At 34.9% G+C, this 21,981-nt stretch overlaps 1 protein-coding gene across 1 annotated transcript in view; it reads right to left on the reverse strand.

Annotated features, from left to right (window-relative positions):
• The window catches only part of arfgef2 (ADP-ribosylation factor guanine nucleotide-exchange factor 2 (brefeldin A-inhibited)), a 66,888-nt gene that overhangs the window by 3,075 nt on the left and 41,832 nt on the right, over positions 1-21,981 (reverse strand). Inside the window, exons 25-38 of the mRNA XM_002666467.7 lie at positions 19,946-20,115; positions 19,205-19,356; positions 17,984-18,156; positions 17,716-17,876; positions 17,511-17,641; positions 17,283-17,412; positions 15,029-15,164; positions 14,673-14,811; positions 11,458-11,515; positions 11,095-11,209; positions 7,887-8,026; positions 5,522-5,693; positions 5,282-5,420; positions 2,694-2,811 (exon numbers count right to left, since the gene is read on the reverse strand). Coding sequence (XP_002666513.2) covers positions 2,694-2,811; positions 5,282-5,420; positions 5,522-5,693; positions 7,887-8,026; positions 11,095-11,209; positions 11,458-11,515; positions 14,673-14,811; positions 15,029-15,164; positions 17,283-17,412; positions 17,511-17,641; positions 17,716-17,876; positions 17,984-18,156; positions 19,205-19,356; positions 19,946-20,115 — 1,934 coding nt within the window. The remainder of the gene's footprint in view (positions 1-2,693; positions 2,812-5,281; positions 5,421-5,521; positions 5,694-7,886; positions 8,027-11,094; positions 11,210-11,457; positions 11,516-14,672; positions 14,812-15,028; positions 15,165-17,282; positions 17,413-17,510; positions 17,642-17,715; positions 17,877-17,983; positions 18,157-19,204; positions 19,357-19,945; positions 20,116-21,981) is intronic.

Here is a 21,981-nt window from a genome sequence, read left to right on the forward strand (position 1 = left end):
CTAGAACACGTACTGTAACAGGTTTTGAAAACAGCTGATGTTATTTTTTTTTTGTATAAAAATGTATGTATTTAACTATTTTTAAGTGTCTCAAGAGGCATTTTGTCCATCAGCACACATCAGCTCTCTCTATTATTCTATTCTACTCATATATTCTATATATACTCCCAACTTGCATATTATTGCCATTTTGTTGATTTTGATTGTTTCTATTGCCAGTTGAGTCATCAGGAATCATCTAAAGATTTATCCTGGTCAAAACTTCTTTTACGTCCACACTTTCATTAATTTTCTACTGTTTATTTATTCCACTGTATAAACTTTGCTCTTACTTTCTAATGCCAATAACACTTATTCTATATTCTGTCTACTTATATATATATATATATATATATATATATATATATATATATATATATATATATATATATATATATATATATATATATATATATATATAAAGGGTGTAACGATATGTGTATTGTTATTGAACCGTTTGCTACGAAACTTTACAAATACTTTTTACTTTTTAATTTTTACTTTACAAACTTTACGCATTACAAACCGAACGATTCAGACTGAAATATACAAAATATAATGTTTTCAATGCAACAATGCTCAACAAGGCATCCCAAATGATGTGACATGCTGCCTTCCCGCTCACCCCCAAACAGTACTCAACCCAGGCACACGCTGCACTAGCATGTGACTATCCCCACAGCATTCAGACAGGCAATTCCTATAGATTCGAACAGGGCAAAACAAATCACCGAGGCGATCGGTACATTTATAGCTGTGCATATGACCTTAATCGGTAGTGGAAATTTTTGGTTTTAAGAAAATGTTAAATGTAATAGTGCCCTGTTACATTATTCCTTCATAAGCCCATTTCAGTCAGATAATTCCTGCTTTCAGATCCATAAAATGGCAGGTTACAGTTAAATTAAGCAGATCTGTGCTGACACTCATCTTTCTGAAAATAAAAAACAATGACTTAAAAATTGATTGAAACTGAGTTCCATATAAAAACTAAATAGTTCTGTTCTTTTTATTTGTTTAATTACTACAATATTACATTTATTTTTTTATAAGCAGCTTTTGGTTTTGAGTATAAAGAAGGATTTGTTTTATTTGCTGTTAAGCAGAAACCCCAGAGGTATAGCTCTATCACCGTTTAAAGTGAAAGAAAAAAACAAGATCATACTTTTATGATGTTAGTTATAATGCATTAAAAAAATTAAAATCAAAGAAATCATCTGGTTTTATTTTTTTTGCTGTATAGAAACGATACCAAACCGTGACACCTTTGTGTCGTATCGAACCAAACCATGATTTTTGTGAACCGTTACACCCCTAATATATATATTTATACATACATATATACACACACACATATAATTTATACAATATTATATTATATATAGATAGTATATATTATTTATGTATAGTGAACTGGTGACCTAGGACTTTTAGCCAGCACAGGCTATTGTGCATAGTTTTAGATATGTAAGAAGAATTCTTCTTAAAATGTCAATTTTTTTTTTTTTTTTTTAAGAAAGATTTTGTTGAATAAAAAGTGAATGTATACAGCTTTATTTTGCCTGTTTTGAAAAATTCTAATTATTTTAATTTTGTAGCTAAGACATTATTTACTTGTAAAAAATTGGTAAATCCCTAGTATCGAGTCCTGAAAAATCCTGTGAAACAAAAACTAAATGCAATGCCACGCTATGAAACTACAGCCCATTTGCTCTGAGCAAGTTCATATACAACACACAAAAAGTGAAATGAATGAGGTCTCATGTGGAGACCTCCACAATCTAAATCAAGTAATTTTAGCATGCCAAAAACAAATAAATGCATATAAATATATATTTACTAAATTGTGGCAAGTGAAAATGTTGAGTGAAAATGTTGAGTTAAAAAACTACTAGCCACACTGGCTGGTATTCAATAAAGGTGTATATTAATTTTTGCCATGTTAATATTCATTTTTAGACAAAAAAATACCAATGGTTTAACTGCAAAAAAGAGATAAATCTGTATCTGGAGGAATGTCATTACATTTCTATTTTCATATTTAAATCTCATATTTTCTATATACAATGCTCAAAATGACAACATTTTTATTTTAACTGTGGAAGAAATATAATCAGTAGTTTACAGAATAAAGCAAAAAAAAAAAGGGTTTTACTCAAACACATTACTGTAAACTTTAAATTCAGAGAAACTGAGGCTGTTTACACTAGTGAGTTTCAATTTTAAAACAGCCTTTCCTCCAGACTTCCATATTTACAGTGTTTCAGAAAAACTCAATAGTAGTGAAAATCTCCAGAGTAGTGTGTATGTGAGGCATAACCATAACAAAACTTTTTAACAACTTTGAAAACAAAAAGGCACAAGTGTAAATGGCCCCTGAGAACTTAACTGGCAATCACCATATTATTTGCATACTGTTGTTCTTTTGTTGCCTTGTTTACTTTTATCGGCTTCATTTGCGAGTCACTTAGAATAAAGGTGTCCTGCCAAGTGATTAAATGCAAATTTAAGTGTAAATGGAAGAATTATTATTGGACACAAATAAAAAAAAGTCACGTCATGGCTAGTAATAAATCTCCATTGTCAGCCGAGGCCAAAAGGTTGAGTGTTTGTGGTTGAGTGTGAGGGTGTGTTGACGTCTGTGTGTTATTTACTTTATCATCAGGCAGTCGGAGTGTGCGGGTGAGCAGCAGCAGCAGGAGACTCGTCCACGCTTCACGATGACTCTCTGAGGTCAGACTGATGAAGTACGCCAGGGCTTCACTGCACACACTGAAACACACACACACACACACACACACACAGTTAGTCACAGAGCAAAACAGCACTGCACATGTAAATCTGAGAGCTTGATTACGTGACTCATTCCTCATTGTTTTACATAAAACAGTTACTAATGCATCTGTGAGAGTCATCTAATTAGTTCATATTACAGTCATGAGCATAACACATAATGTTCATAGTGACAGAGGCGTAATTATAACTAAAAATGAACAAATATTTGATGTCATCATTTAAGAACTATTTTTGTCAGTCGATAAACAAAAAGATTTACAGACAATAATCCGGCTGTAAAGAGCTCAGGAAATGACAAACTACAGCTTGACGTAATTAATAACGTTATGAGCATGATATATTGCTATGGAAAATTTTAGGAGACCGCTCGAAGATTCCTGGTTTCTTTTTTCTTTTTTTTTTTCCAGGTTCTGCTGGTTGCATTTCCAGAATTTCCATTGCCAATCGTAATCATTTGTCTTGGTTGAATTTTTTATTTAGCTGGGGGACTAGAGTGAGCGCCCCAGCTTGGCCTCACCCTGATCCAGACTCCTGGATTCTAAAGATTTTTGAATAACAGGTATATTTTTTTTCTGTTAACCACTTGTGACTTTTCTCTCAATTTCAAAATAAAAGTGTTAAAAATAACTGGCCAAAAATTGGTCAAAATATTATGGTATCTTTCAGACATGTTTATTTCATTATTAGACTACAAAACACCCAAGTGTCTACTTCAGACGAGATAAGAAATCAAAATTTGGAGGAATAATCCTGATTTTCAAATTCATTTTCTGCAAAAATGCTTTAAATAACATTATTTTTATTTATAATTCTGATTTAATATTATCAGACCATTACAGAATAAAACAAAACTGTACATTTTACTCAAACCCATACCAAATAAAAACTACTCTTGTTATCTGTTATTGTTACTTGTTGACACTTTACTTGACATTTCATTAATATGAATGAGATTTTATGCATGCTTATGAAAGGTGTCATTCACCAAGTACTATGTCATTTAAAATGCAAAAGTGACAATAGCTATGTTTCCATCCAAAGATGCAACTTAAATTTATGCGCAAATCAGGAATATCGCATAAAAGACGTGCGAATAAAGCAGCGTTTCCATCCAACGAATCAAAGAGAACAAAATGGTCACGTCCTGATTATCTGGCGCCAAATATCAAATGTAAAAACAGAATTTGCAGTGGTAGGAGAAGCTGCGTGACTCTTTTCCTTATTTAATTAATGACTTGCGTCTCGAAAGACAAATGCAGATACGCAACGAACGTGCGGTGGCATTTGAGAAGTGAGATGCGGAATACAGACGCTCTTGACAATTTAGAGGTAATAAATAAAATAATAACACTAATACTGAAATGGTTAAGGCGTTTTAGAATGACCAAAACAACATTTCAGATGTTTTACAATGTGCCCAGCCTGCTGGTTTGTCCATTCACACACATTTTTATCATCACATGATCTCTTATAACAAAAAACACATGATTTTTTTTTTAAAGCGCATACTGGAATTTATGCACATCTTTTCTTTTGGATAAAGAGTTCATCCTACTCAGTTATGCGCATATGTTTTTAATGCACATTTTCAAAATTTATGCGCATCTTGGTGCTTCCATAAACCGCTTTTTTAGACGCATATCCAAAATGCGCATAAAAATAGGTGGATGTAAACAGAGCTATTGTTAAAGATGTACCTGTTATGACAACTTGACTAAACTAAATATATCACAACTTGTCTTTGTCATGAAACTTGACATTATCAAGACATAATAACTTGTCATAAATCTGTCATAAACATGACAGTCAGAATGCCTTTACAAGAGTATCATGAATTTTTTAACAGTGTTATTATTAATGTTTTTCTTGACCTCAGTTACAGTGGCACACATTGAATTGGTTATTAGAATGTCATTAATATTAATGATGCTGTTATAAACTTCTTTGACAGAGTATTGACAATTTCACTGATGTTATATGTTAACGAAAAGCTCATTTTGTTCAGCCAAAAAATTAATTACAATTAGAATGGCCACATGACATTATATTACAAGTTATGTTGCCTTGTTAAAGTCAAGTTGTCATGAAACAGACATCTCAACAATGATGTCTTTGCATTTAAAATGACATAAATAAGCTAATGACACTTAATGGCACCTAATGTCATAAGGATGCATGACATACTTCACTTAATGTTTATATATAGGCACCATGACAGTTCCTTTATGAGAAGTGTTACCGTTATCTTCATGATTCTCATTCTTGCTGTTGTTTTTCCCCATTTCACTACTTTACTCATTTCATTCCTTTCAACAAAAACACCATTTTACCCCCTCCAGTCCAAATAATAGGTGCATCCGAAAAATGTGTTGTTTAAAAGCAGTGGTGTTTGTGCTGAGCTTGGAGAGCAGGCGTGATTAATGAATGAAGCTGACGCTGCACTCACTGCAGCAGACGTGTCTGGATGTCTGGCCAGGAGTCTCGCAGCTGCGTGTCGGAGTACATGCGAAAGAGGATCCTTAGACTGCAGGCCAGACTGCTGGTCTCCTGCTTCAGAAGATTCGGTTTTGACTTCCCCTTAAAGCCTGCACGCCAGATTAATAAAAGACACGCACAATAAAAAAAACACAGTCTCATAAATGACAGCATTACCACAAGCCAGACGAGGAAATAAAAGGGCGCAGACCTGCTCTCCAGAGGGCCGTGCGCTGCTCATTGTTGGAGTTGAAGTCCTTGGCAAACCTGTGGGACTCGAGGAGGCAGTCGAGCAGTTTGAAGAGGTGCTGGGATGACAGGTGTCTGTACATGCCCTGATCCACCTCCGCCTCTCCCTCTTCTGCCTGCTCAAGTGCATCTCGCTGTTGGCAAACAGGCAGAGAGGAAACAAAAGCCACTTAAACTATTAGCATGCCATGCAGCTAGATGTATGCTTATTTTCTCTAACAGTCGAAAGCACATCCTTTCGAAGTACAATCTATATGATTGTGTGCATGAATAAAGGTGCTGCTGGAAATGTGCACGCTAGAACAATTCGTCCTTTGCCACTTTGACTAATGAGTAGGGCCAGATGGACTCTGCGGACATTTTTAGCTTTTCTACAGAGAATTTGATAAAAAAAATCTGCAGATTTGTGGGGAATGATTTTAGGGAAATTATAAAGGGTGTCTTAATAAGTATTAAAAGGTATTAATGGCGTTTTTTCGAGGTTTTAAATTTTGTTCAAGCGTTGTCCAAAGTATTTGACTCCAAAAAAGCATAAATATATAAAATTTCCTCCAACTATTAACAACGATGGGCTCGATCCACGCGATTGGCTAGGGCCGGGGCGCGTTAAGCCAAGCTTCTTCATCTGGGTGATGTCATGTAATTTGCGACAAACACGGGAAGGTGATGTGACGATCTCCACATGTTGCGAAACAGACGGCAAAATACAAAAATGTTTTGTAAATAAATCGTCATTTTCATATTACTATTATTATATCACAATAATATTTGTGAAACTAATTTAAAAAACTGAATAAATAAAAATTAACACACATTTACACAAGTAAATACATAGACTCGATGATGGGCAAAAAATCTGTGGAAATCTGCAGATTTCTGTGCACGCAGATTCCATGTGGGCCTACTTATGAGTGTTTGTAATCATATTAATTTGTAGGTAATGAGTGGCAGGTATCTCTTCATCCCCTTGCACATGCACTCATCAATAATGGCATCCATTATTTTTGCCATCTCAGACAATTTGTTGTATTGTAGTAAGCGTAGTGTTGTTTCTAGTGTTGATGCAATGTGGATAAACTTCATGCACTTACAAAAAAAAATAAAATTATTAGCCCCCCTGTTTATTTTTCCCCCAATTTCTGTTTAACAGAGAGAAGATTTTTTTCAACACATTTCTAAAAATAAGTTTTAATAATTCATTTCTAATAACTGATTTACAGTACATAATATTTTACAAGATATTTTTCAAGATACTAGTATTCAGCTTTAAGTTTTAGGTTAAGTAGGTTAACTAGGCAGGATAGGGTAAGTATGCAAGTTATTTTATAAGAATATTGACCTTAAAAAGGCTTTAAAAAATAAAACTGCTTTTATTCTAGCTAAAATAAAACAAATAAGACTTTCTCCAAAAAATATTATCAGGCATGCTGTGAACATGTCCTTGCTCTGTTAAACATTATTTGGAAAATATTTGAAAAGAAAAAAAATATATCAAAGGGGGGGCTTATAATTCTGACTTCAGCAGTATTTATATATATATATATATATATATATATATATATATATATATATATATATATATATATATATATATATATATATATATATATATATATATATATATATATATAATGTTTATAATGTTAAATGTAAACATTCAGCATTATAAGCAACAGTAGCGAGTGCTGATCCCTCCTAAAGATGAAATCCTAGAACTGCCTCTGGTTCTGATGATTAAATTTGTGTCATGTGCTTCAGTTGCTGTTTCCATTACCTTTTAAATTCGCTAAATCTTATCTGCTAAACAGGATTTGCGCTCACATAAGGTGGACTTTAGGCTATTTGGAAAAAAAATATTTTAAAATTGCATCTACAGGTCATCTGGTGATTGCAGTGATCACATGATCAAAGCCTTCCTTGCCATTACTGTTTAGATATTATGCCTTTGTTTCCTTTAATTAAATATTAGGCTGTTAGGCTATATAATCCAGTAATTATGGCAAGGTTTAACTTGCCCCAAAAGCAAAAAATTATTAGTTTTTAAATGTATAGATTATGAAAATGTTTAGCACAAGACTAATAAAAACAAGCTATAGTGTACGCTAAAAATCTAAGCATACTTTGGACATAACCAAGCAATTGCTTGTCGTTTTTCTCCAAAACACAGTGATGGTTTAAGCACCACTCTTTATTTTGTCAACACCATGAGAGCCCTTTGTCTGTGCTGCTTATTAGTTGTATTTTCAACATCAACATCAACATCAATTATCAATTGTAACTTATGAAGCAGAGCGTAAAATAGAGTTTATTTTCTACAGTGAACTCACCTGAGCAGCGGCCATGTTCTCAGCATCTTCTCTCTTGCTGGTAGCAGGGTAGAATACAATGTTGTCTATTGTCTGAATCAACTCCAGCTGTACGACACACTTTATAAGCAGCCCTGCAAACAGCCTGTGGTCCGAAACCCCTAAATCAGAACATTTAAGAGAGTAACTTGTTAAAAGTCACAAAAGCATAAGAAAACTTCAAACAGAAACAGCAACTCTGGTCACACAAACATGTAAACCAATTTCTCACATAACCAAACATAAAGAAAGTTGGCTTCTATTGCTGATTTCATTGGCCAAGGACCAATTGTAGTTTTTTAGCATCATGTTTAGGGGAATGAAATATCCTCTCAACTAACCGCAAACCTGCATTCTGACCAATCTTCGTTTAGTTTACAATGCCCACTTTCTACATTTCAATAAACTACTAATAAACTAAATCCAGACATATGTTTTTTTTTTTTTTTCCAAGTTTTATTAGCAGTTTCAAATGTCTGTTATTTAAATGTGATTTTAGTTTCATGACGATGTAAAAAGAGGAAGATGACAAAGTTCAAAGACAAATGTGGCTGTTAGTGGAAACTCTAATAGATTATGTGGTTCGGGCAGATTTTCAGACTTCTTTATACTTCATGTAGGCGAGGTGTGTGGTGAAGTTTTCTGCAGAAAACTGGGACACCAGTGAAGTCATAAGGGTGTTTCTCTGTGGATTTTTTTTTTCGGTTACATTGGTACAACAAATACTCTTTTAAAAAAAGAAATGATGTTGTGGAGAAATTAAGGCTCCTTTTTCTTGAAAAAATATACAATGTCCGGCATAATAACAAGTACACCCTTACAGATTTCTCAAAAAATATCCATTTCTCTTTAAAATGAATATTTACCTATACAATAAGGTATTTGTGCAAATCTGATTTACTAGAAAACTAGAATCAATCTAACTAAACAATTTGGGATCATGGTGAGAAAAAAAAGTACACCCCAAGTAATGGGTTAGGAGAAACAAAATGAGGCATACAAAATATTACATATAGTTGAGGTTAAATGTAATTTTTCTTATCCTAAAGAGGTTAGGTGATTATATGTTCACTATCACACAGGTGATATCAGTGATCACAACAATTGTTTTCTGATTTCTAAACAGTAGGCACATGGCTTAAGTAAGTGGAAAAAAATATCCAGAAGCCAAGAGATAACCACAGAAATTCCCCTTAGAATGAAAAGCTCGTTATTGACCATATTCGGAAGGGTCATTAATATTGATGAGCTCTGCTCTAACACTGCTCATGTGATTCCAGTCTGTGCTCCCTCCCTGTTCTGCAAGCACACAGAGAGAGAGAGACTGTGTGATATACTCTGAATTACATGAGGGTTCAGTAGTGAAAAAATATTCAGGTGAAGTGGAGAAGAGCTTGAGAGAGTTGTGTTGTAGATAAAAAATTATAATTCTATTAAAATTCTACCCAACAAAAGTCACTGACAGAGATGTATTTTGAGTTGTATTTTGTAAGAGATGAGAGAAATGACAATGCATAAACTTGCATTAAATGCTGATTCGGCAGTGTGATGTGTCAAATGTGTCAGTGTTAATGTACCTGTTGCCTTATTAAAACACAGAAATGTTCACAATATACACTTTAAATAACAAAACAGTTAAACAGGTCTTATGACTCTTAATGAGTGCACTGAATAAATTGATAATCTTTCTTTCGCATATTTAGTATTTTGAACAAGCTGTGATACGATCTCTGTGTTTAATATTACCTATATTACTGCATAACTGTCCCGTTTTCACAATAAGAGTCCCACATACATAGTGAGTATAATCTAAGACTATAAAATATACAAGACGTTTCACTCGTATTGGTTTTGAATGGGGAAAAGTGTAACGTCAATATGGAGAATGAAGCCTACTAGTACAAGAGCCCATCATCAATTGCTATAGACTGACAGAAAGCTCGGACCAGAATTTTTTTTTTTTTAAACGACAATTTGGTGGTCAACAAACATGCTGGAATCTCAACGAATACTGGCTTTACAGACATAAGAAATATATCCAAATAAAGCTTGAAATCTCTGCTTTAAAATGTACCAAGTGCACTTAAAAAAAAAACACATTTTTTGGTCTTGTAATCTGTATAAAACGAACGCAAGACACAGTCTGTCCTGTCAAACGCACATTACATAACAGCAACTACTCAAACACCCACAAACTTGTAAACAAAGAGTTGCTATCATTTCTGCAGGAGATTCGCCATCAAGACTAAGTTGTGGATTACTTCAGGCGATCATTACCCAGAGGACGATAATGTGTAAAACAGCCATAAATGAGGTTGGTGTCGTGATCTCGTTCCTTTTGAGTGCGCAAGCGCATTAGCTTGGACAACCTGAAAACATGCAGATTTTGTTTGATTCAGACATTTAGAAATGAAACTTATGAGACGTTTGTTGTTAAATTTTTATTGGTGATTCCAATTGTGTAATGTAATTGTAAGCTTGGCAAACGGTTTTGGAAAATTTTGATGCTTCCCCATTCAGACGAAATGCCTGAGAGGAATTTCAAAGATGGCCGTCAAATGAAATGACTTGACTTAATAAGACTCGAATGGAAGCTGTGGATTGCATATTAATGATCCCATGGGCAACATCACATTATGGTTTTGGTTTATATTGGCCTGTTATTCACCAGGATTTTACACTGGTGGGCTTTACACGAGAACAAGGAAACAATGGTCTTTGATGCGTACGGTATGCTATTTCCCTGAACTGAATTTTTATTATTCAGCTATGCCTAAAATAATTAAAACCTGTTAGACAGCAGTATATAGTCTTTGAGCAATAGATCTAAATTCTCATTACCAAATTTTATATTACTACATTTTTTATCTCTTATGCTACATTTATTTGATTAAAATACATTAGAGTAATATTGTGAAATAATAATACAATTCAAAACAAATATTTTATCAAAGCTTTTACACTATGAATCCGAACTTTCAACACATCATTCTGCAGAAATCATCCTAATACAATTGTGTCTCAAACATTTCTTAATATCAAAAAACCTTTTTCAATATTCTTACATATATCAAATGTAAAAGTACAGCCTAATCATTTGATTTTTTGTAACATCTTTTGTCGTCACTGTCACTTTAAGGAGAAAAAAAGCCCCTTTTTAACGGCTTTACATAATAAAAGCAGTACATACTGGTGTGGGACTTTCCTTTCCATGTTTCATCGCTGGCGGTGGACATTTGACTGTGGCCTCTCTCTGACAGAGTTCTCTCAAAGCTGCTCTGTGACTGGGAATCCACCTCAACATCCTACAACACACAGACACACAGATGAATATGAAAATCAGAGCCTGATATGCAAATGCCTACTATAAATATCAAGCAAAGTCTGGTGTTTGTGAGTGTGCGCGCCAAGGCGAGAAACAACAACAACATATAACAGAATAAAACTTTGAACTGCATGTTGGTGGCTTTTTATTTGTGTGTGTGTGTGTGTGCATTTGCAATATTTTATTTATATTTTATATTTATATTTATTTATGTTATTGCAATCTCACCATGTGTTTCCCTTCTCCCACCTCCTCTTCCTGTCCAGCTGGTCTCCATGTCAGCAAGCTGTTAAGAGCACAGACAGAAACAAACTGAGAGAGCATTTCACAAGCAGAGCTACAGGAGCTTGAAAAACAGTCTGTTCAAATGTGCCAGTTTCAATATCTGTAGGTCATGTTGTGGTAACAAATGTCAGTTTTGGATATGTGTCAGAGTTTGGATATGTACTGGCAAATCTGACAGGGACACTTATTTAGGGAGATCTTTTATTTAACTAGAAATAATAAAAAATACTAATATGTCAAAACAGCTTGCAACTTGCAATTTACATTTATTTTTGTTGTTTTTATTTCCTATTGAATTCGAATGATTTGCTGTTTAGCAAGCAGAATTAAATTCATGCTGAGAATATTTATAAATGTTCAGGGTAACATCTATGAAGCCTGACTGTATAATGCCTTATAAGAAAATACATTTAAAGGTCCCGTAAATTGCTTTTAAATGTGCATTTCTATTCAATATTCGATATAATCGCAACTGAAAAAAATGACGAGAGGGTAGGACATGGATTAGCTCCTCCCCTTAAAAAACAGCCAATAACGTTTTGTTTTTATCACAGCTCTGCAAGTGAGAGTGACTGAGCTCAAGCGCATCAATTGAAAATCAAATGAAAAGCATCTTAAAGGAGGCGGGACATGTCAGACACTAGAGAGCATTTGATTGGTCAAGATTTGAAGAGAAACTGCAGTATGGGCAGACATGATAAAAATTTTGATCCATTTAGGCCACGGGTGTCAAACTCAGTTCCAAAAGGGCCGCAGCTCTGCACAGTTTAGTTCCAACCCTAATTAAACACACCTGATCAAACTAATTGAGTCCTTCAGGCTTGTTTGAAACCTACAGGTAAGTGTGTTGGAGCAGGGTTGGAACTAAACTGTGCAGGGCTTCGGCCCTCCAGGAATTGAGTTTGACACCCCTGATTTAGGCGGAAGTGACAAACTGCAAGCCTAGAAGGTTGATATCAGTTTTTTTCTAAACGCGAATGTTGTCACTGCTTTGAAGCTGGACTGAAACAAACATCTAAAGATGTTTTATTTTAAATGAAGGGGACTTTAATACTTTTAATGCATGCATAATCCTTTGTAAATGACATTTGATTTGTTGAATTGTCATAACATGCAAAAACTGTATATTTAAATGTATGCTTGCTTATTTTCTGGATATGAACAAAAATAAGTTACACACACACATTAAATATAACAATTAGATGCACATACAGTTGCTAAAACAAATGTAAATTAAACAGATGGTGTTTGTTAAAATGGGATTGACCTCATTTCTAGGGAATGTTTGTATATACAAATATTACACTACTCTACATGCTTTCCCTATATAAGTATTACATTTGTTAAATCCTTGTAATTTGACCTTTTCTAGAGGTAAAAAATGATTTGCATTTTAAACAGATTGTGCTTTACATATATTATTTATTATGTGTAATCGTGGGGAACACATATTCACTATTAACTAGAATATTTGGCTAAATAAACTATATATACTAACTATACATGCTATAGCAGATATGAAATAAATAAATAAAAGGTGCAGAATATGGTCATGGAGGATAAAGCATTAGTACATATACACAACCAAGTTGTTACTGTGAACTTTTTATAAAGCTTTTTATGTTTAAATAGCAACTCTGTCACTTTAAACAGTGAAAAGAGCACAAGATGCAGCACAATACCAACCATATCTTAAATGAATAGTTCACCCAAAAAATTACCAAGACAAATTTTTAGATGAACACAGTTGGAGTGGTTTTTATTTTCATCCTAGCTCTTCCATGTGCTATAATGGTGTTGGCTTTTAAGCTTAATAAAGTGCGTAAATTGTTCGTAAACCTAACCAATATACCACCATGCGGTTATTGTGTCTTATGAAGATGATCAATGTGTTTTTGTACCAAAAATATTTTAGATTTTTAAATTATCAACTTTTCATTCAATTTCAGTAGCTTTAATAAAACAAAACTATCCACCACCATTATACAGCATAGAATAGCCTGGATAAAATTTAAAACTATGTTTGCACCAATTGGGTATATGCACAGCGAGTGTTTCTTCCCATACTGATAAACATCCGCTGAACAGTTAATGTGACTTTTTCAATTTCATACGGTTCATTTTACAGCATCGATGTTGTAATATAATTAAAATACAATCAGCTAAATAAACTTTAGTGTTCATTTAGTTGTTCAAGCGTAAAACTACCCGTTGGGATTAGCAGGCTAGCACAGAAACTTCATTGAATATACTGGGGTAAAATAAAAGTTCATATTTTAAAGACATTTTAATGACATAAAATTTTTATTTAATGCAGTGGTTCTTGTACATTCTGACACCCACTTTATATCGTATATCAATCATGTAGTGAAGACCGTTGAATTTTTAGAGAAAACAAATCTTAAATATGCCAATTTTGTAACTGCATATAGTTCAACAGAAGCGCTTGACCCACGTTACTGCAAAATGAAAAGTCCTTTCACATTATTCTGCATATACCCTATAGCCTAGTGGTTAGTACATAGACATATCACCAAGGTGCTCACAGTGACCCAAGTTTGATTCCCGGCTGGAGGTACTTAGCCGATCCTTTCCCTCCCTCTTTGATCCCCACACTTTCCTGTCTCCACTATACTGTTCTATAAAATAAAGATTAAAAACCCTTAAAAAAAAAAAAAAATAAATAAATAAATAAATAAATAAATATATATATATATATATATATATATATATTTTTTTTTTTTTTTTTACTACTTTGACTGTGTTTGTCTGACAAGTCAAACACATGTAGGATGGCTTGAGGGAACCATTCCTTTACATACTGTAGATAAAATGATGTTTAATATAATTACTATTGTTATGATTGTTCATGAGGCCCTGTTTAATCTTGTTTATAAGGCTTTATGCATAGATTAAGAATAGCCCTTGTAATTAATTCTAAACACAGGCTACACTGTTTTGTTTTTCGCTCCCTTTCAATAGTGTAGTTTTGACCCAGTGCAAATTGCAACCAGGTGTGCTTCACTGTCCATAAAGTACGGTAGATAATATTTTGTGCTATATAATTATTATTCTATTTAAACAGATTGACATCTCATCAAAACACATGATCCAGACAGAAGGTGTTTAAGTGTCATTGAAGCAGATGGTGGTCATACGCATGAGGGCTGGTGGTCTGGAAGATGTCCAGCATGCAGGAGCAGGTGACGTCCCACACCTCCGGACTGAACTTCTCCCCGTTCAGGATCACCAGGTTCTCCAGACAGTTCGTGCCCGAGCGTGCCAGCTGCTCATTATCTGAGGACAGAAGAGGAGCTCTCAATAACACTTTCTCTGTATTACCACACCCTGCTGATTTAAAACACTGCCACCCACTGGGCCAATATGTTTCCACAAATGTGACACGTGTAGGCGTCGAGTTCGAAACGTCCATCTGGAATGAAGTGAGTAGCAGAGGAGATCTTAAAAATGCCTAAACTCTCCCTTGTGATTAGAGCAACAGCAAGATTCCCACCTTGTTTGACGCACCACTGCAGCTGCGCAAAAATGTCCGCCAGTAGCACTTCACTGAGAGGCTCGTAGAACTGCGTGAACACATCGCAGATGGCGTAGAGAGCGTGGTTACATGTCGTCGTCATCCACTCTGTTTTCTATCCAAGAACAAAATATCTTTTAATAACTTTTAAACACGCACATTTTGTAAATATGTCATTTGCAACTCTTGAGCAAATTAATGATTGTTTGTGACAAATCGCATAAAAAATAAGACATTTGTATTTCTATAATATACAGTTGAAGTCAAATATATTAGCTTTCCTGTGAATTTATTTATTTTTTCATATATTTCCCAAATTCTGTTTTAATAGAGAAAGAAAATTTTCACAGTATTTCCTATATTTTCTCTTCAGCAGAAAGTCCTATTTGTTTTATTTTGTCAAGAAAAAAAGCAGTTTTACATTTTTTTCAACCATTTTAAGGTCAATATTATTAGCCCCTTTAAGCAATATTGTTTTTCGATTGTAACCACTGTTATGCTGCGGTCACACTAGAGTTTGTGTGTGCAAAATTCTGTTGTATGGCACTGTGAAAAGGAGCCTACATAAGATGATCAGACATTAAAAAAGAAAAAAAAAACCTAGCGATGGCTCCATGTTTTAAATTTCTGTCCAGAGAGATCATGTCTTGATTTTCAATTGGTCTCACGCACTCACATAATGCAATTTCACAGGCCAGAGTTCACCAAGTGTAAATTTCACAATGCAGCAAAACTTGTTGCATTTCCAGTCTGATGCATTCACGTGCGTATGAATAGAAGTCTATGGGGCAAAAAGTCCAGTGTGACCACGGCTGAATACTAGTATTTTGAAAAATATCTAGTAAAATATTATGCACTGTCATCATAGCAAAGAAAAGAAATTAGTTATTAGAAATTAATTATTAAAATTAGAAATGTGTTGATAATAATCTTTTCGTTTACCAAATTGGAGAAAAGCATGTAAAGGGGGGCTAATAATTCAGGAGATCTGCACACATAGACATGTATATACTTAAATATTAACAGATATAATAATATTTTGTTCCATATATTAAGCATTTTATACACACATATATATATACAGGGACGTTATAATTAAACATAAAGAGTACACACAAAATTGTTAACGCACGTTTTTACTTCGTATTAGTCATGTTTAACCTAATAACAGCACTATAACTAAGAGAATTATATCCAATCCACTGCAAAATTGTCTGGAACTCTTGTAAAACAGCATTTAATGTAAACTAAGAATAGATCGATCTAAAATTGCAGTTTAAATGGCAAATATGATTGCGATTAACCAATAAACTGTTGATTTAAGTGACTTTAAGTACACAATACTATACTTTTTTTTTATGCTGACATAGGAGATTTGCCTTTATTTCAGTGTTTCTCAACCACATTCTTGGAGGACCACCAACTCTGCACATTTTCCATGGCTGTGTCCAAAAGCGCCTAATACTCAGTAGGTACTGCATTTAAATTTAAATGTACTACTTGGCCATTAGAAAAGGTACGTTTTATACAGTATGAATGTGCGCAGTGTGAATGGAACTCGAACGTACTACATCCACCATTTTGTCACGATCACGTGACCTACCTGCGGGAGGGCATCATGGGATAGTGCAGCATGCATTGGATGCACACTACAGAATCTCGCCGGAACTAGTAGGTCATGCGGGCACTTCTCGCATACTGATTTTCAAAATTTATGAATTCAGACATAATACTCTGTTCGCGTTCTTTTTTTTTAGCGTACTATATAGCGTGGAAGAGTGCGATTTTGGACACAGCCCATGTCTCCTTAAACAAGCACACCTGATTCAGATCACCAGATTATTAGCAGAGACTGAAAGACCTATAATGGGAGTGACAGACAAAGATGACATCCAAAACATGCAGTGTTGGTGGTCCTTCAGGAGCATGGTTGAAAAACACTGCTTTAATTGATTTAGGCATTACTTATCACTACTAACACCCTTGTAGAAATGTATTAAAAGCATTTTTCCACCAAAAGCAAAAAATGTATAATTTTGATCTTATTTTCTCAATTTTTAATTCATATATCACACTTCTGAATTGTTAGGTACGAACTCACATCTGCCTGCTTATCAATTCTGAGTTTATATAACTACTTCTTGTTAAAAAAGCACAAGCATTTAGAATAAACCAATATAATCCCTCGGAAACTGATAATGTCAATCATGTCAATGTTGTAATAACCACTCACTTCAGTCTGCTGCTCAGGGAGCTTCATGTTGTCGAATATTCTGAAGATGATCCGAAAGAGATCATGCCACCAGTGCTTTTCAAAGGTGTGTCCGTAACTCTTCATGATCTCAAACATGACGGTCAGACCCCTGAAACACACGAACAAACATTCCAGCTCCAAACAGCCAATTCATTAAACCTTTGTACAGAAGTGACATCAGCAGCATGACTGATGACGGAGATTCACCTGGTCCTGACATCAAGTTTGCAGCGATTGATGATGCAGGAAAGCTCAAACAGGATGGGGAACCAGCCTCGCACCCAAACCCGGTCACCAGGGGCCACGTTCATGTCATCACTAGTGTACTCCCTCAGGGCCTGAAAAGCAAAAGAGTAATTTAAATATAGCATTTAAAGCCTAATCATTATGAGCATCTAAGACTGACACTCACCTGCGGCCTTTCAGACACATATTTAGCACAGTGGCGAATTAGCCGAATGGCTTCCATACTGGTGTCAGGAAACGCAGCGTTACAAACAAACTCCGACAAACACTTCACTGCATCCTGGAAGGAGTCAATGGCAGCTGCAAAATGCTGCTGAAATGTGTTCACTATGAAGAAACAAAGAATAGATATTAGGATGTTGCTTTTTTTGAATGATGGATCAGATAGTAGTTAAGAAAAAAAAAGAGAGAGAAGTGGAATTGTGGGTACTTACTAACAATGTGCCCTGTGGTCTGAAATGCAAGATCCACAATGTTCTCATCATGATCTGACGCTGCTTGATGAAACACAGAGAAGATGTTTTTCCAGCCAGAGCGAATATTAGCAGCCTGAGAGTTGACCATCTGGGCCACACAACGTATCACCATGTCCCGGATAGTGGGCGACCTGATAACACATGAGGAGTTTAATGTAAATGCAAAAACATTCTAGAAAAACACACTTCTTTATTCTTTCACACCCATCTTTCCACACAGTATGTCAAACAGAGGTTTTGCAAAATAATACTTTGGAGCTGCTTACCTTTACAGAAATCAGAGTGACATTCAATACCTTTTAAGACTATTTTTAAGACTCTTTCCATATCTTTTAAGACCTAATTGCAACTTTATGTTTCAACCGGTACAGTAGATTTACTAAATACTAATTGTAAGAAACTTATCCTAAACTAAACACTATTCATATACTGAATAAACACTCTGATCCAGCAGGGGGCACCTGCAACAGCAGGAATAACAGCGTTTCCTTGGTAAGCGCAGTAAACAAAGCAGCATAATGTCAAATGTCCAATAATATCCAGCAGATTTATATAATATTTGCAGATTTAGCAACTTTAGCAATTTAATAATAAATGAATTAAATAATTTAATACATTGTAAATTTGCATTTTAAATCTTTTTAATAAATTTTTTATAAATTGACTTATCAACTCTAAAATACTTTTTAGACCCCGCTAACATCCTCTTAAAGCCATCTATAGCATAATGTGTATTGCACAATTTCTTGTTTAAACATCCACACCTCCATCAGAGCTTTCTTAAATGCTGATTTCTCCCCACAGTCATTTTAGTTGTGTGTTAATTTTGTTAACGAGTAGAAATTGCTATTATTATTATTATTATTTTACAACCATACTGATATTTAGAACCAAATCTAGGCTAAATTGTACAGAAACACAATACAGCAAAGCATGTGGGGCAAAAAAATAACAACAGTGCAGCCCTATTCCATTTTGACACATTTTGGGGTAAACAACCAACAAATGCCCTACTTATAATTCCCTCCGCATAATAACCTGCGATGGCAGAAAGTATTTTATATGCTTCACTCTAAGTATCTAAGTATTGAAATTGAGCTTGTTTCCTGTAGGCTGCATCAGATTGCATCATTTTCTTTTCACTTCAATCAATCCCATTTCTAATTCCCCTCTCCTCACCTGTTCTTCTTCACGATGTGCTCGAATGGCCTTAAAAAGTCCTTTTGGAAGCGGAAATTGGCCAGTTCTCCTTTCTCTAAAAACTTCATAGAAAGTTGTCGCAGGGAGTCCACAGCAAAGATGGCCACATCTTCATTCGGGTTACAACCAACCTGCCGAAACAGAAATAAAACACAATCAGCGGGTTGGACTGATTAATCAAATCTAAATTGTATCAAAACCATGGTTCATGACAAAAACATCTGTATCAAAAAAATAAAAATTAATATATATATATATATATATATATATATATATATATATATATATATATATATATATATATATATATATATATATCCAACATATAAATATATAATAAATCCAAGATATGCCCTTCTTAACAGAGCACCCGGAGAAAACACACGCGAACACAGGGAAAACACGCAAACTCCACACAGAAATGCCAACTGACTCAGCTCCTGAGGTCACATTAAGCTAAATGTGTGCTGTTTACATAAACAGACAAAATGAGCACAAAAATTCCAATGAAAACGGCTAAAACGGCCATGAGAATGCAACAAGGGTTAAGGTGCAGTCATTTTCATGTGAAATTCACAGGTAAAAGTCAGCCAATTGTCAGTCAGTTGTCAAGAGTGTAGCAATCGCACAATTATTGTGAAATCAACATTTTGAAATCTTTATGTGGAATTTCCGGATTGTGTGACTTTATTCAATTGCAAAAAGCTTTAGGTCACAGACCTTGTTGAAATGATCTCCGATGACCTGCCAAATGCGTGACCACTGCAGGCGGATGCGGTTCATGTTGTAGTACGAGATCTCCACGATCTTCTGCAGACTGAACATGCGGGGCTGGTGAGCAGAGGCCAGTTCGTCCATTGAGACGGCACACAGCCATCGCACAAAGTCCACTGCAAACCAAAGCAGCGGTCACAGTTAACACAAACCTCTCATATTTGACCATCAAACACATTACTTACAAGCTCACCGTCTAGTGGCAGAGCACATTGGGTTTACCAGAGTATCTGTTTGCAGGAAGTTTGAAAGTAAATCCAAGTGTGTGTGAGTGAGTCAGTCCTGAGGGACATTTTGTGTGGCAGTCTCCTGATTGTCAGACAGCATAATAAACTGACTGCATAAACAACATCCACCCAAACAGATCATTTTCATACAGTCATACACCTACAAGCGAGACATGTTGTAATTACTGCAACTACTCTCTTAAAAATAGTTCATGATGTTGTTAACATGGTTTGAGCCGAGATATCTTACATGATTTCTTAACCAAATAGGCCCATTGTGTTTTCTGAAAGAGAAGCTCCGTCATTGAACCGAGTGTGTACATATTACACGGATGAAGGAAGTAAAAACATTTCAAAGGGTGAGTTCACCCAAAAAAGACGTTTGTTCATCATGTATTTATGCTCAAGTGGTTGTAAACTTTCTTCTGTTGAACAAAAAAAAAACATATTCTGAAGAATGTTACGAAAAAAAAAAACAGCCACTCATCCATAGTAGAAACAAAAACATACTATGAAAGTCACTTGCTGTTTTACACCCCCAACCCTCTTTAGGAAATATTCTTTCATGTTCGATGGAAATGCAAACAGGTTTGGAACAAGTGGAAGTTGAGTAAATCATGGCAAAATGTAAATTTTGGGTGGAATACCCCTTTAAATGTGGCTTTTATTTAATCATTGGCTATAACAATGGCTTTTAGGCTGCAGACTCAATACAAGAGGAAACATGAGCACTAATGCATTTGGAATATAGAAACAGAACATGTGAAGTACATTACAGCGTTTGTAGATAATCGGAGAAAGCATTTAATTGGAATGGTGCACTGCTGTCTGTAGTCAATTCTTGACCTTTGAAAAACACATGATGGTTCCCCCAAATTCCCTTAGTGCCACTGATTCATATTTGTGTAATATAATAACATGAGGAATCGAACTGTCCTGCATGATATTGGTTTTAAATATTTTTTGTACGGAATTTCTGCCCAGAGATGATCAATAGGATTTAGTTCTGGGCTCTGACTGGGCCACTCACGGACATTCACAGAGTTGTTGTGAAGCCACTTTATTGATGTTTTGGCGGTGTGCTTTGGGTCCTGATATTTGTTTTAAACATTTTTTATTTCTATTTATTTTATTACGGAATTTCTAGGTAAAGACTGGTAGATTTATTTGCGGTTTTCTGATATAACTGCTTGTTTTCAAAAGTATGTATTAGTGGGGCCAATAGCCTAATGGCTAGTGAGTCGACACACAGCATTCAGGGGCTCGCGGCGACCTGAGTTTGATTCCCAGCTCAAGGTCCTTTGACGATCCTGCCCCATATCTCTGCTCCCCATCCCCATACTTTCCTGTCTGTAAATCTCCACTGTCCCAACAATAAAGGTAAAACCCCCTAAAAATAATACAAATAATTAAAAAATGATAAACAATGATTTATTATTATTATCATCTCAGTCAAAAGGACAAATTAAATAGAAATAGCATGTTAAAGTTAAAATCTACTTAATGCTAAAACTGCCTACAGTTAATATTCTGTATGTATGCTGTAAAAGTCTACACTGTAAAACCCAAAAAGTTAAGGTAACTCAAACCATGAGGAAACTGATTGCAACAAGCCATTTAAGTTTAAAAACGAATCCTAATGAGTACTGTGAACTTAATCCATTTGAGTAAACGAAGCAATTAGAGCGGCGTAAAACCCAATAAATGAAGAGAACTCAAACCAACTGAGTACTGTAAAACCCAATAAGATAAGGC

This window comes from Danio rerio, chromosome 23 (assembly GCF_049306965.1).
Source record: "Danio rerio strain Tuebingen ecotype United States chromosome 23, GRCz12tu, whole genome shotgun sequence".
Taxonomy (NCBI): domain Eukaryota; kingdom Metazoa; phylum Chordata; class Actinopteri; order Cypriniformes; family Danionidae; genus Danio; species Danio rerio.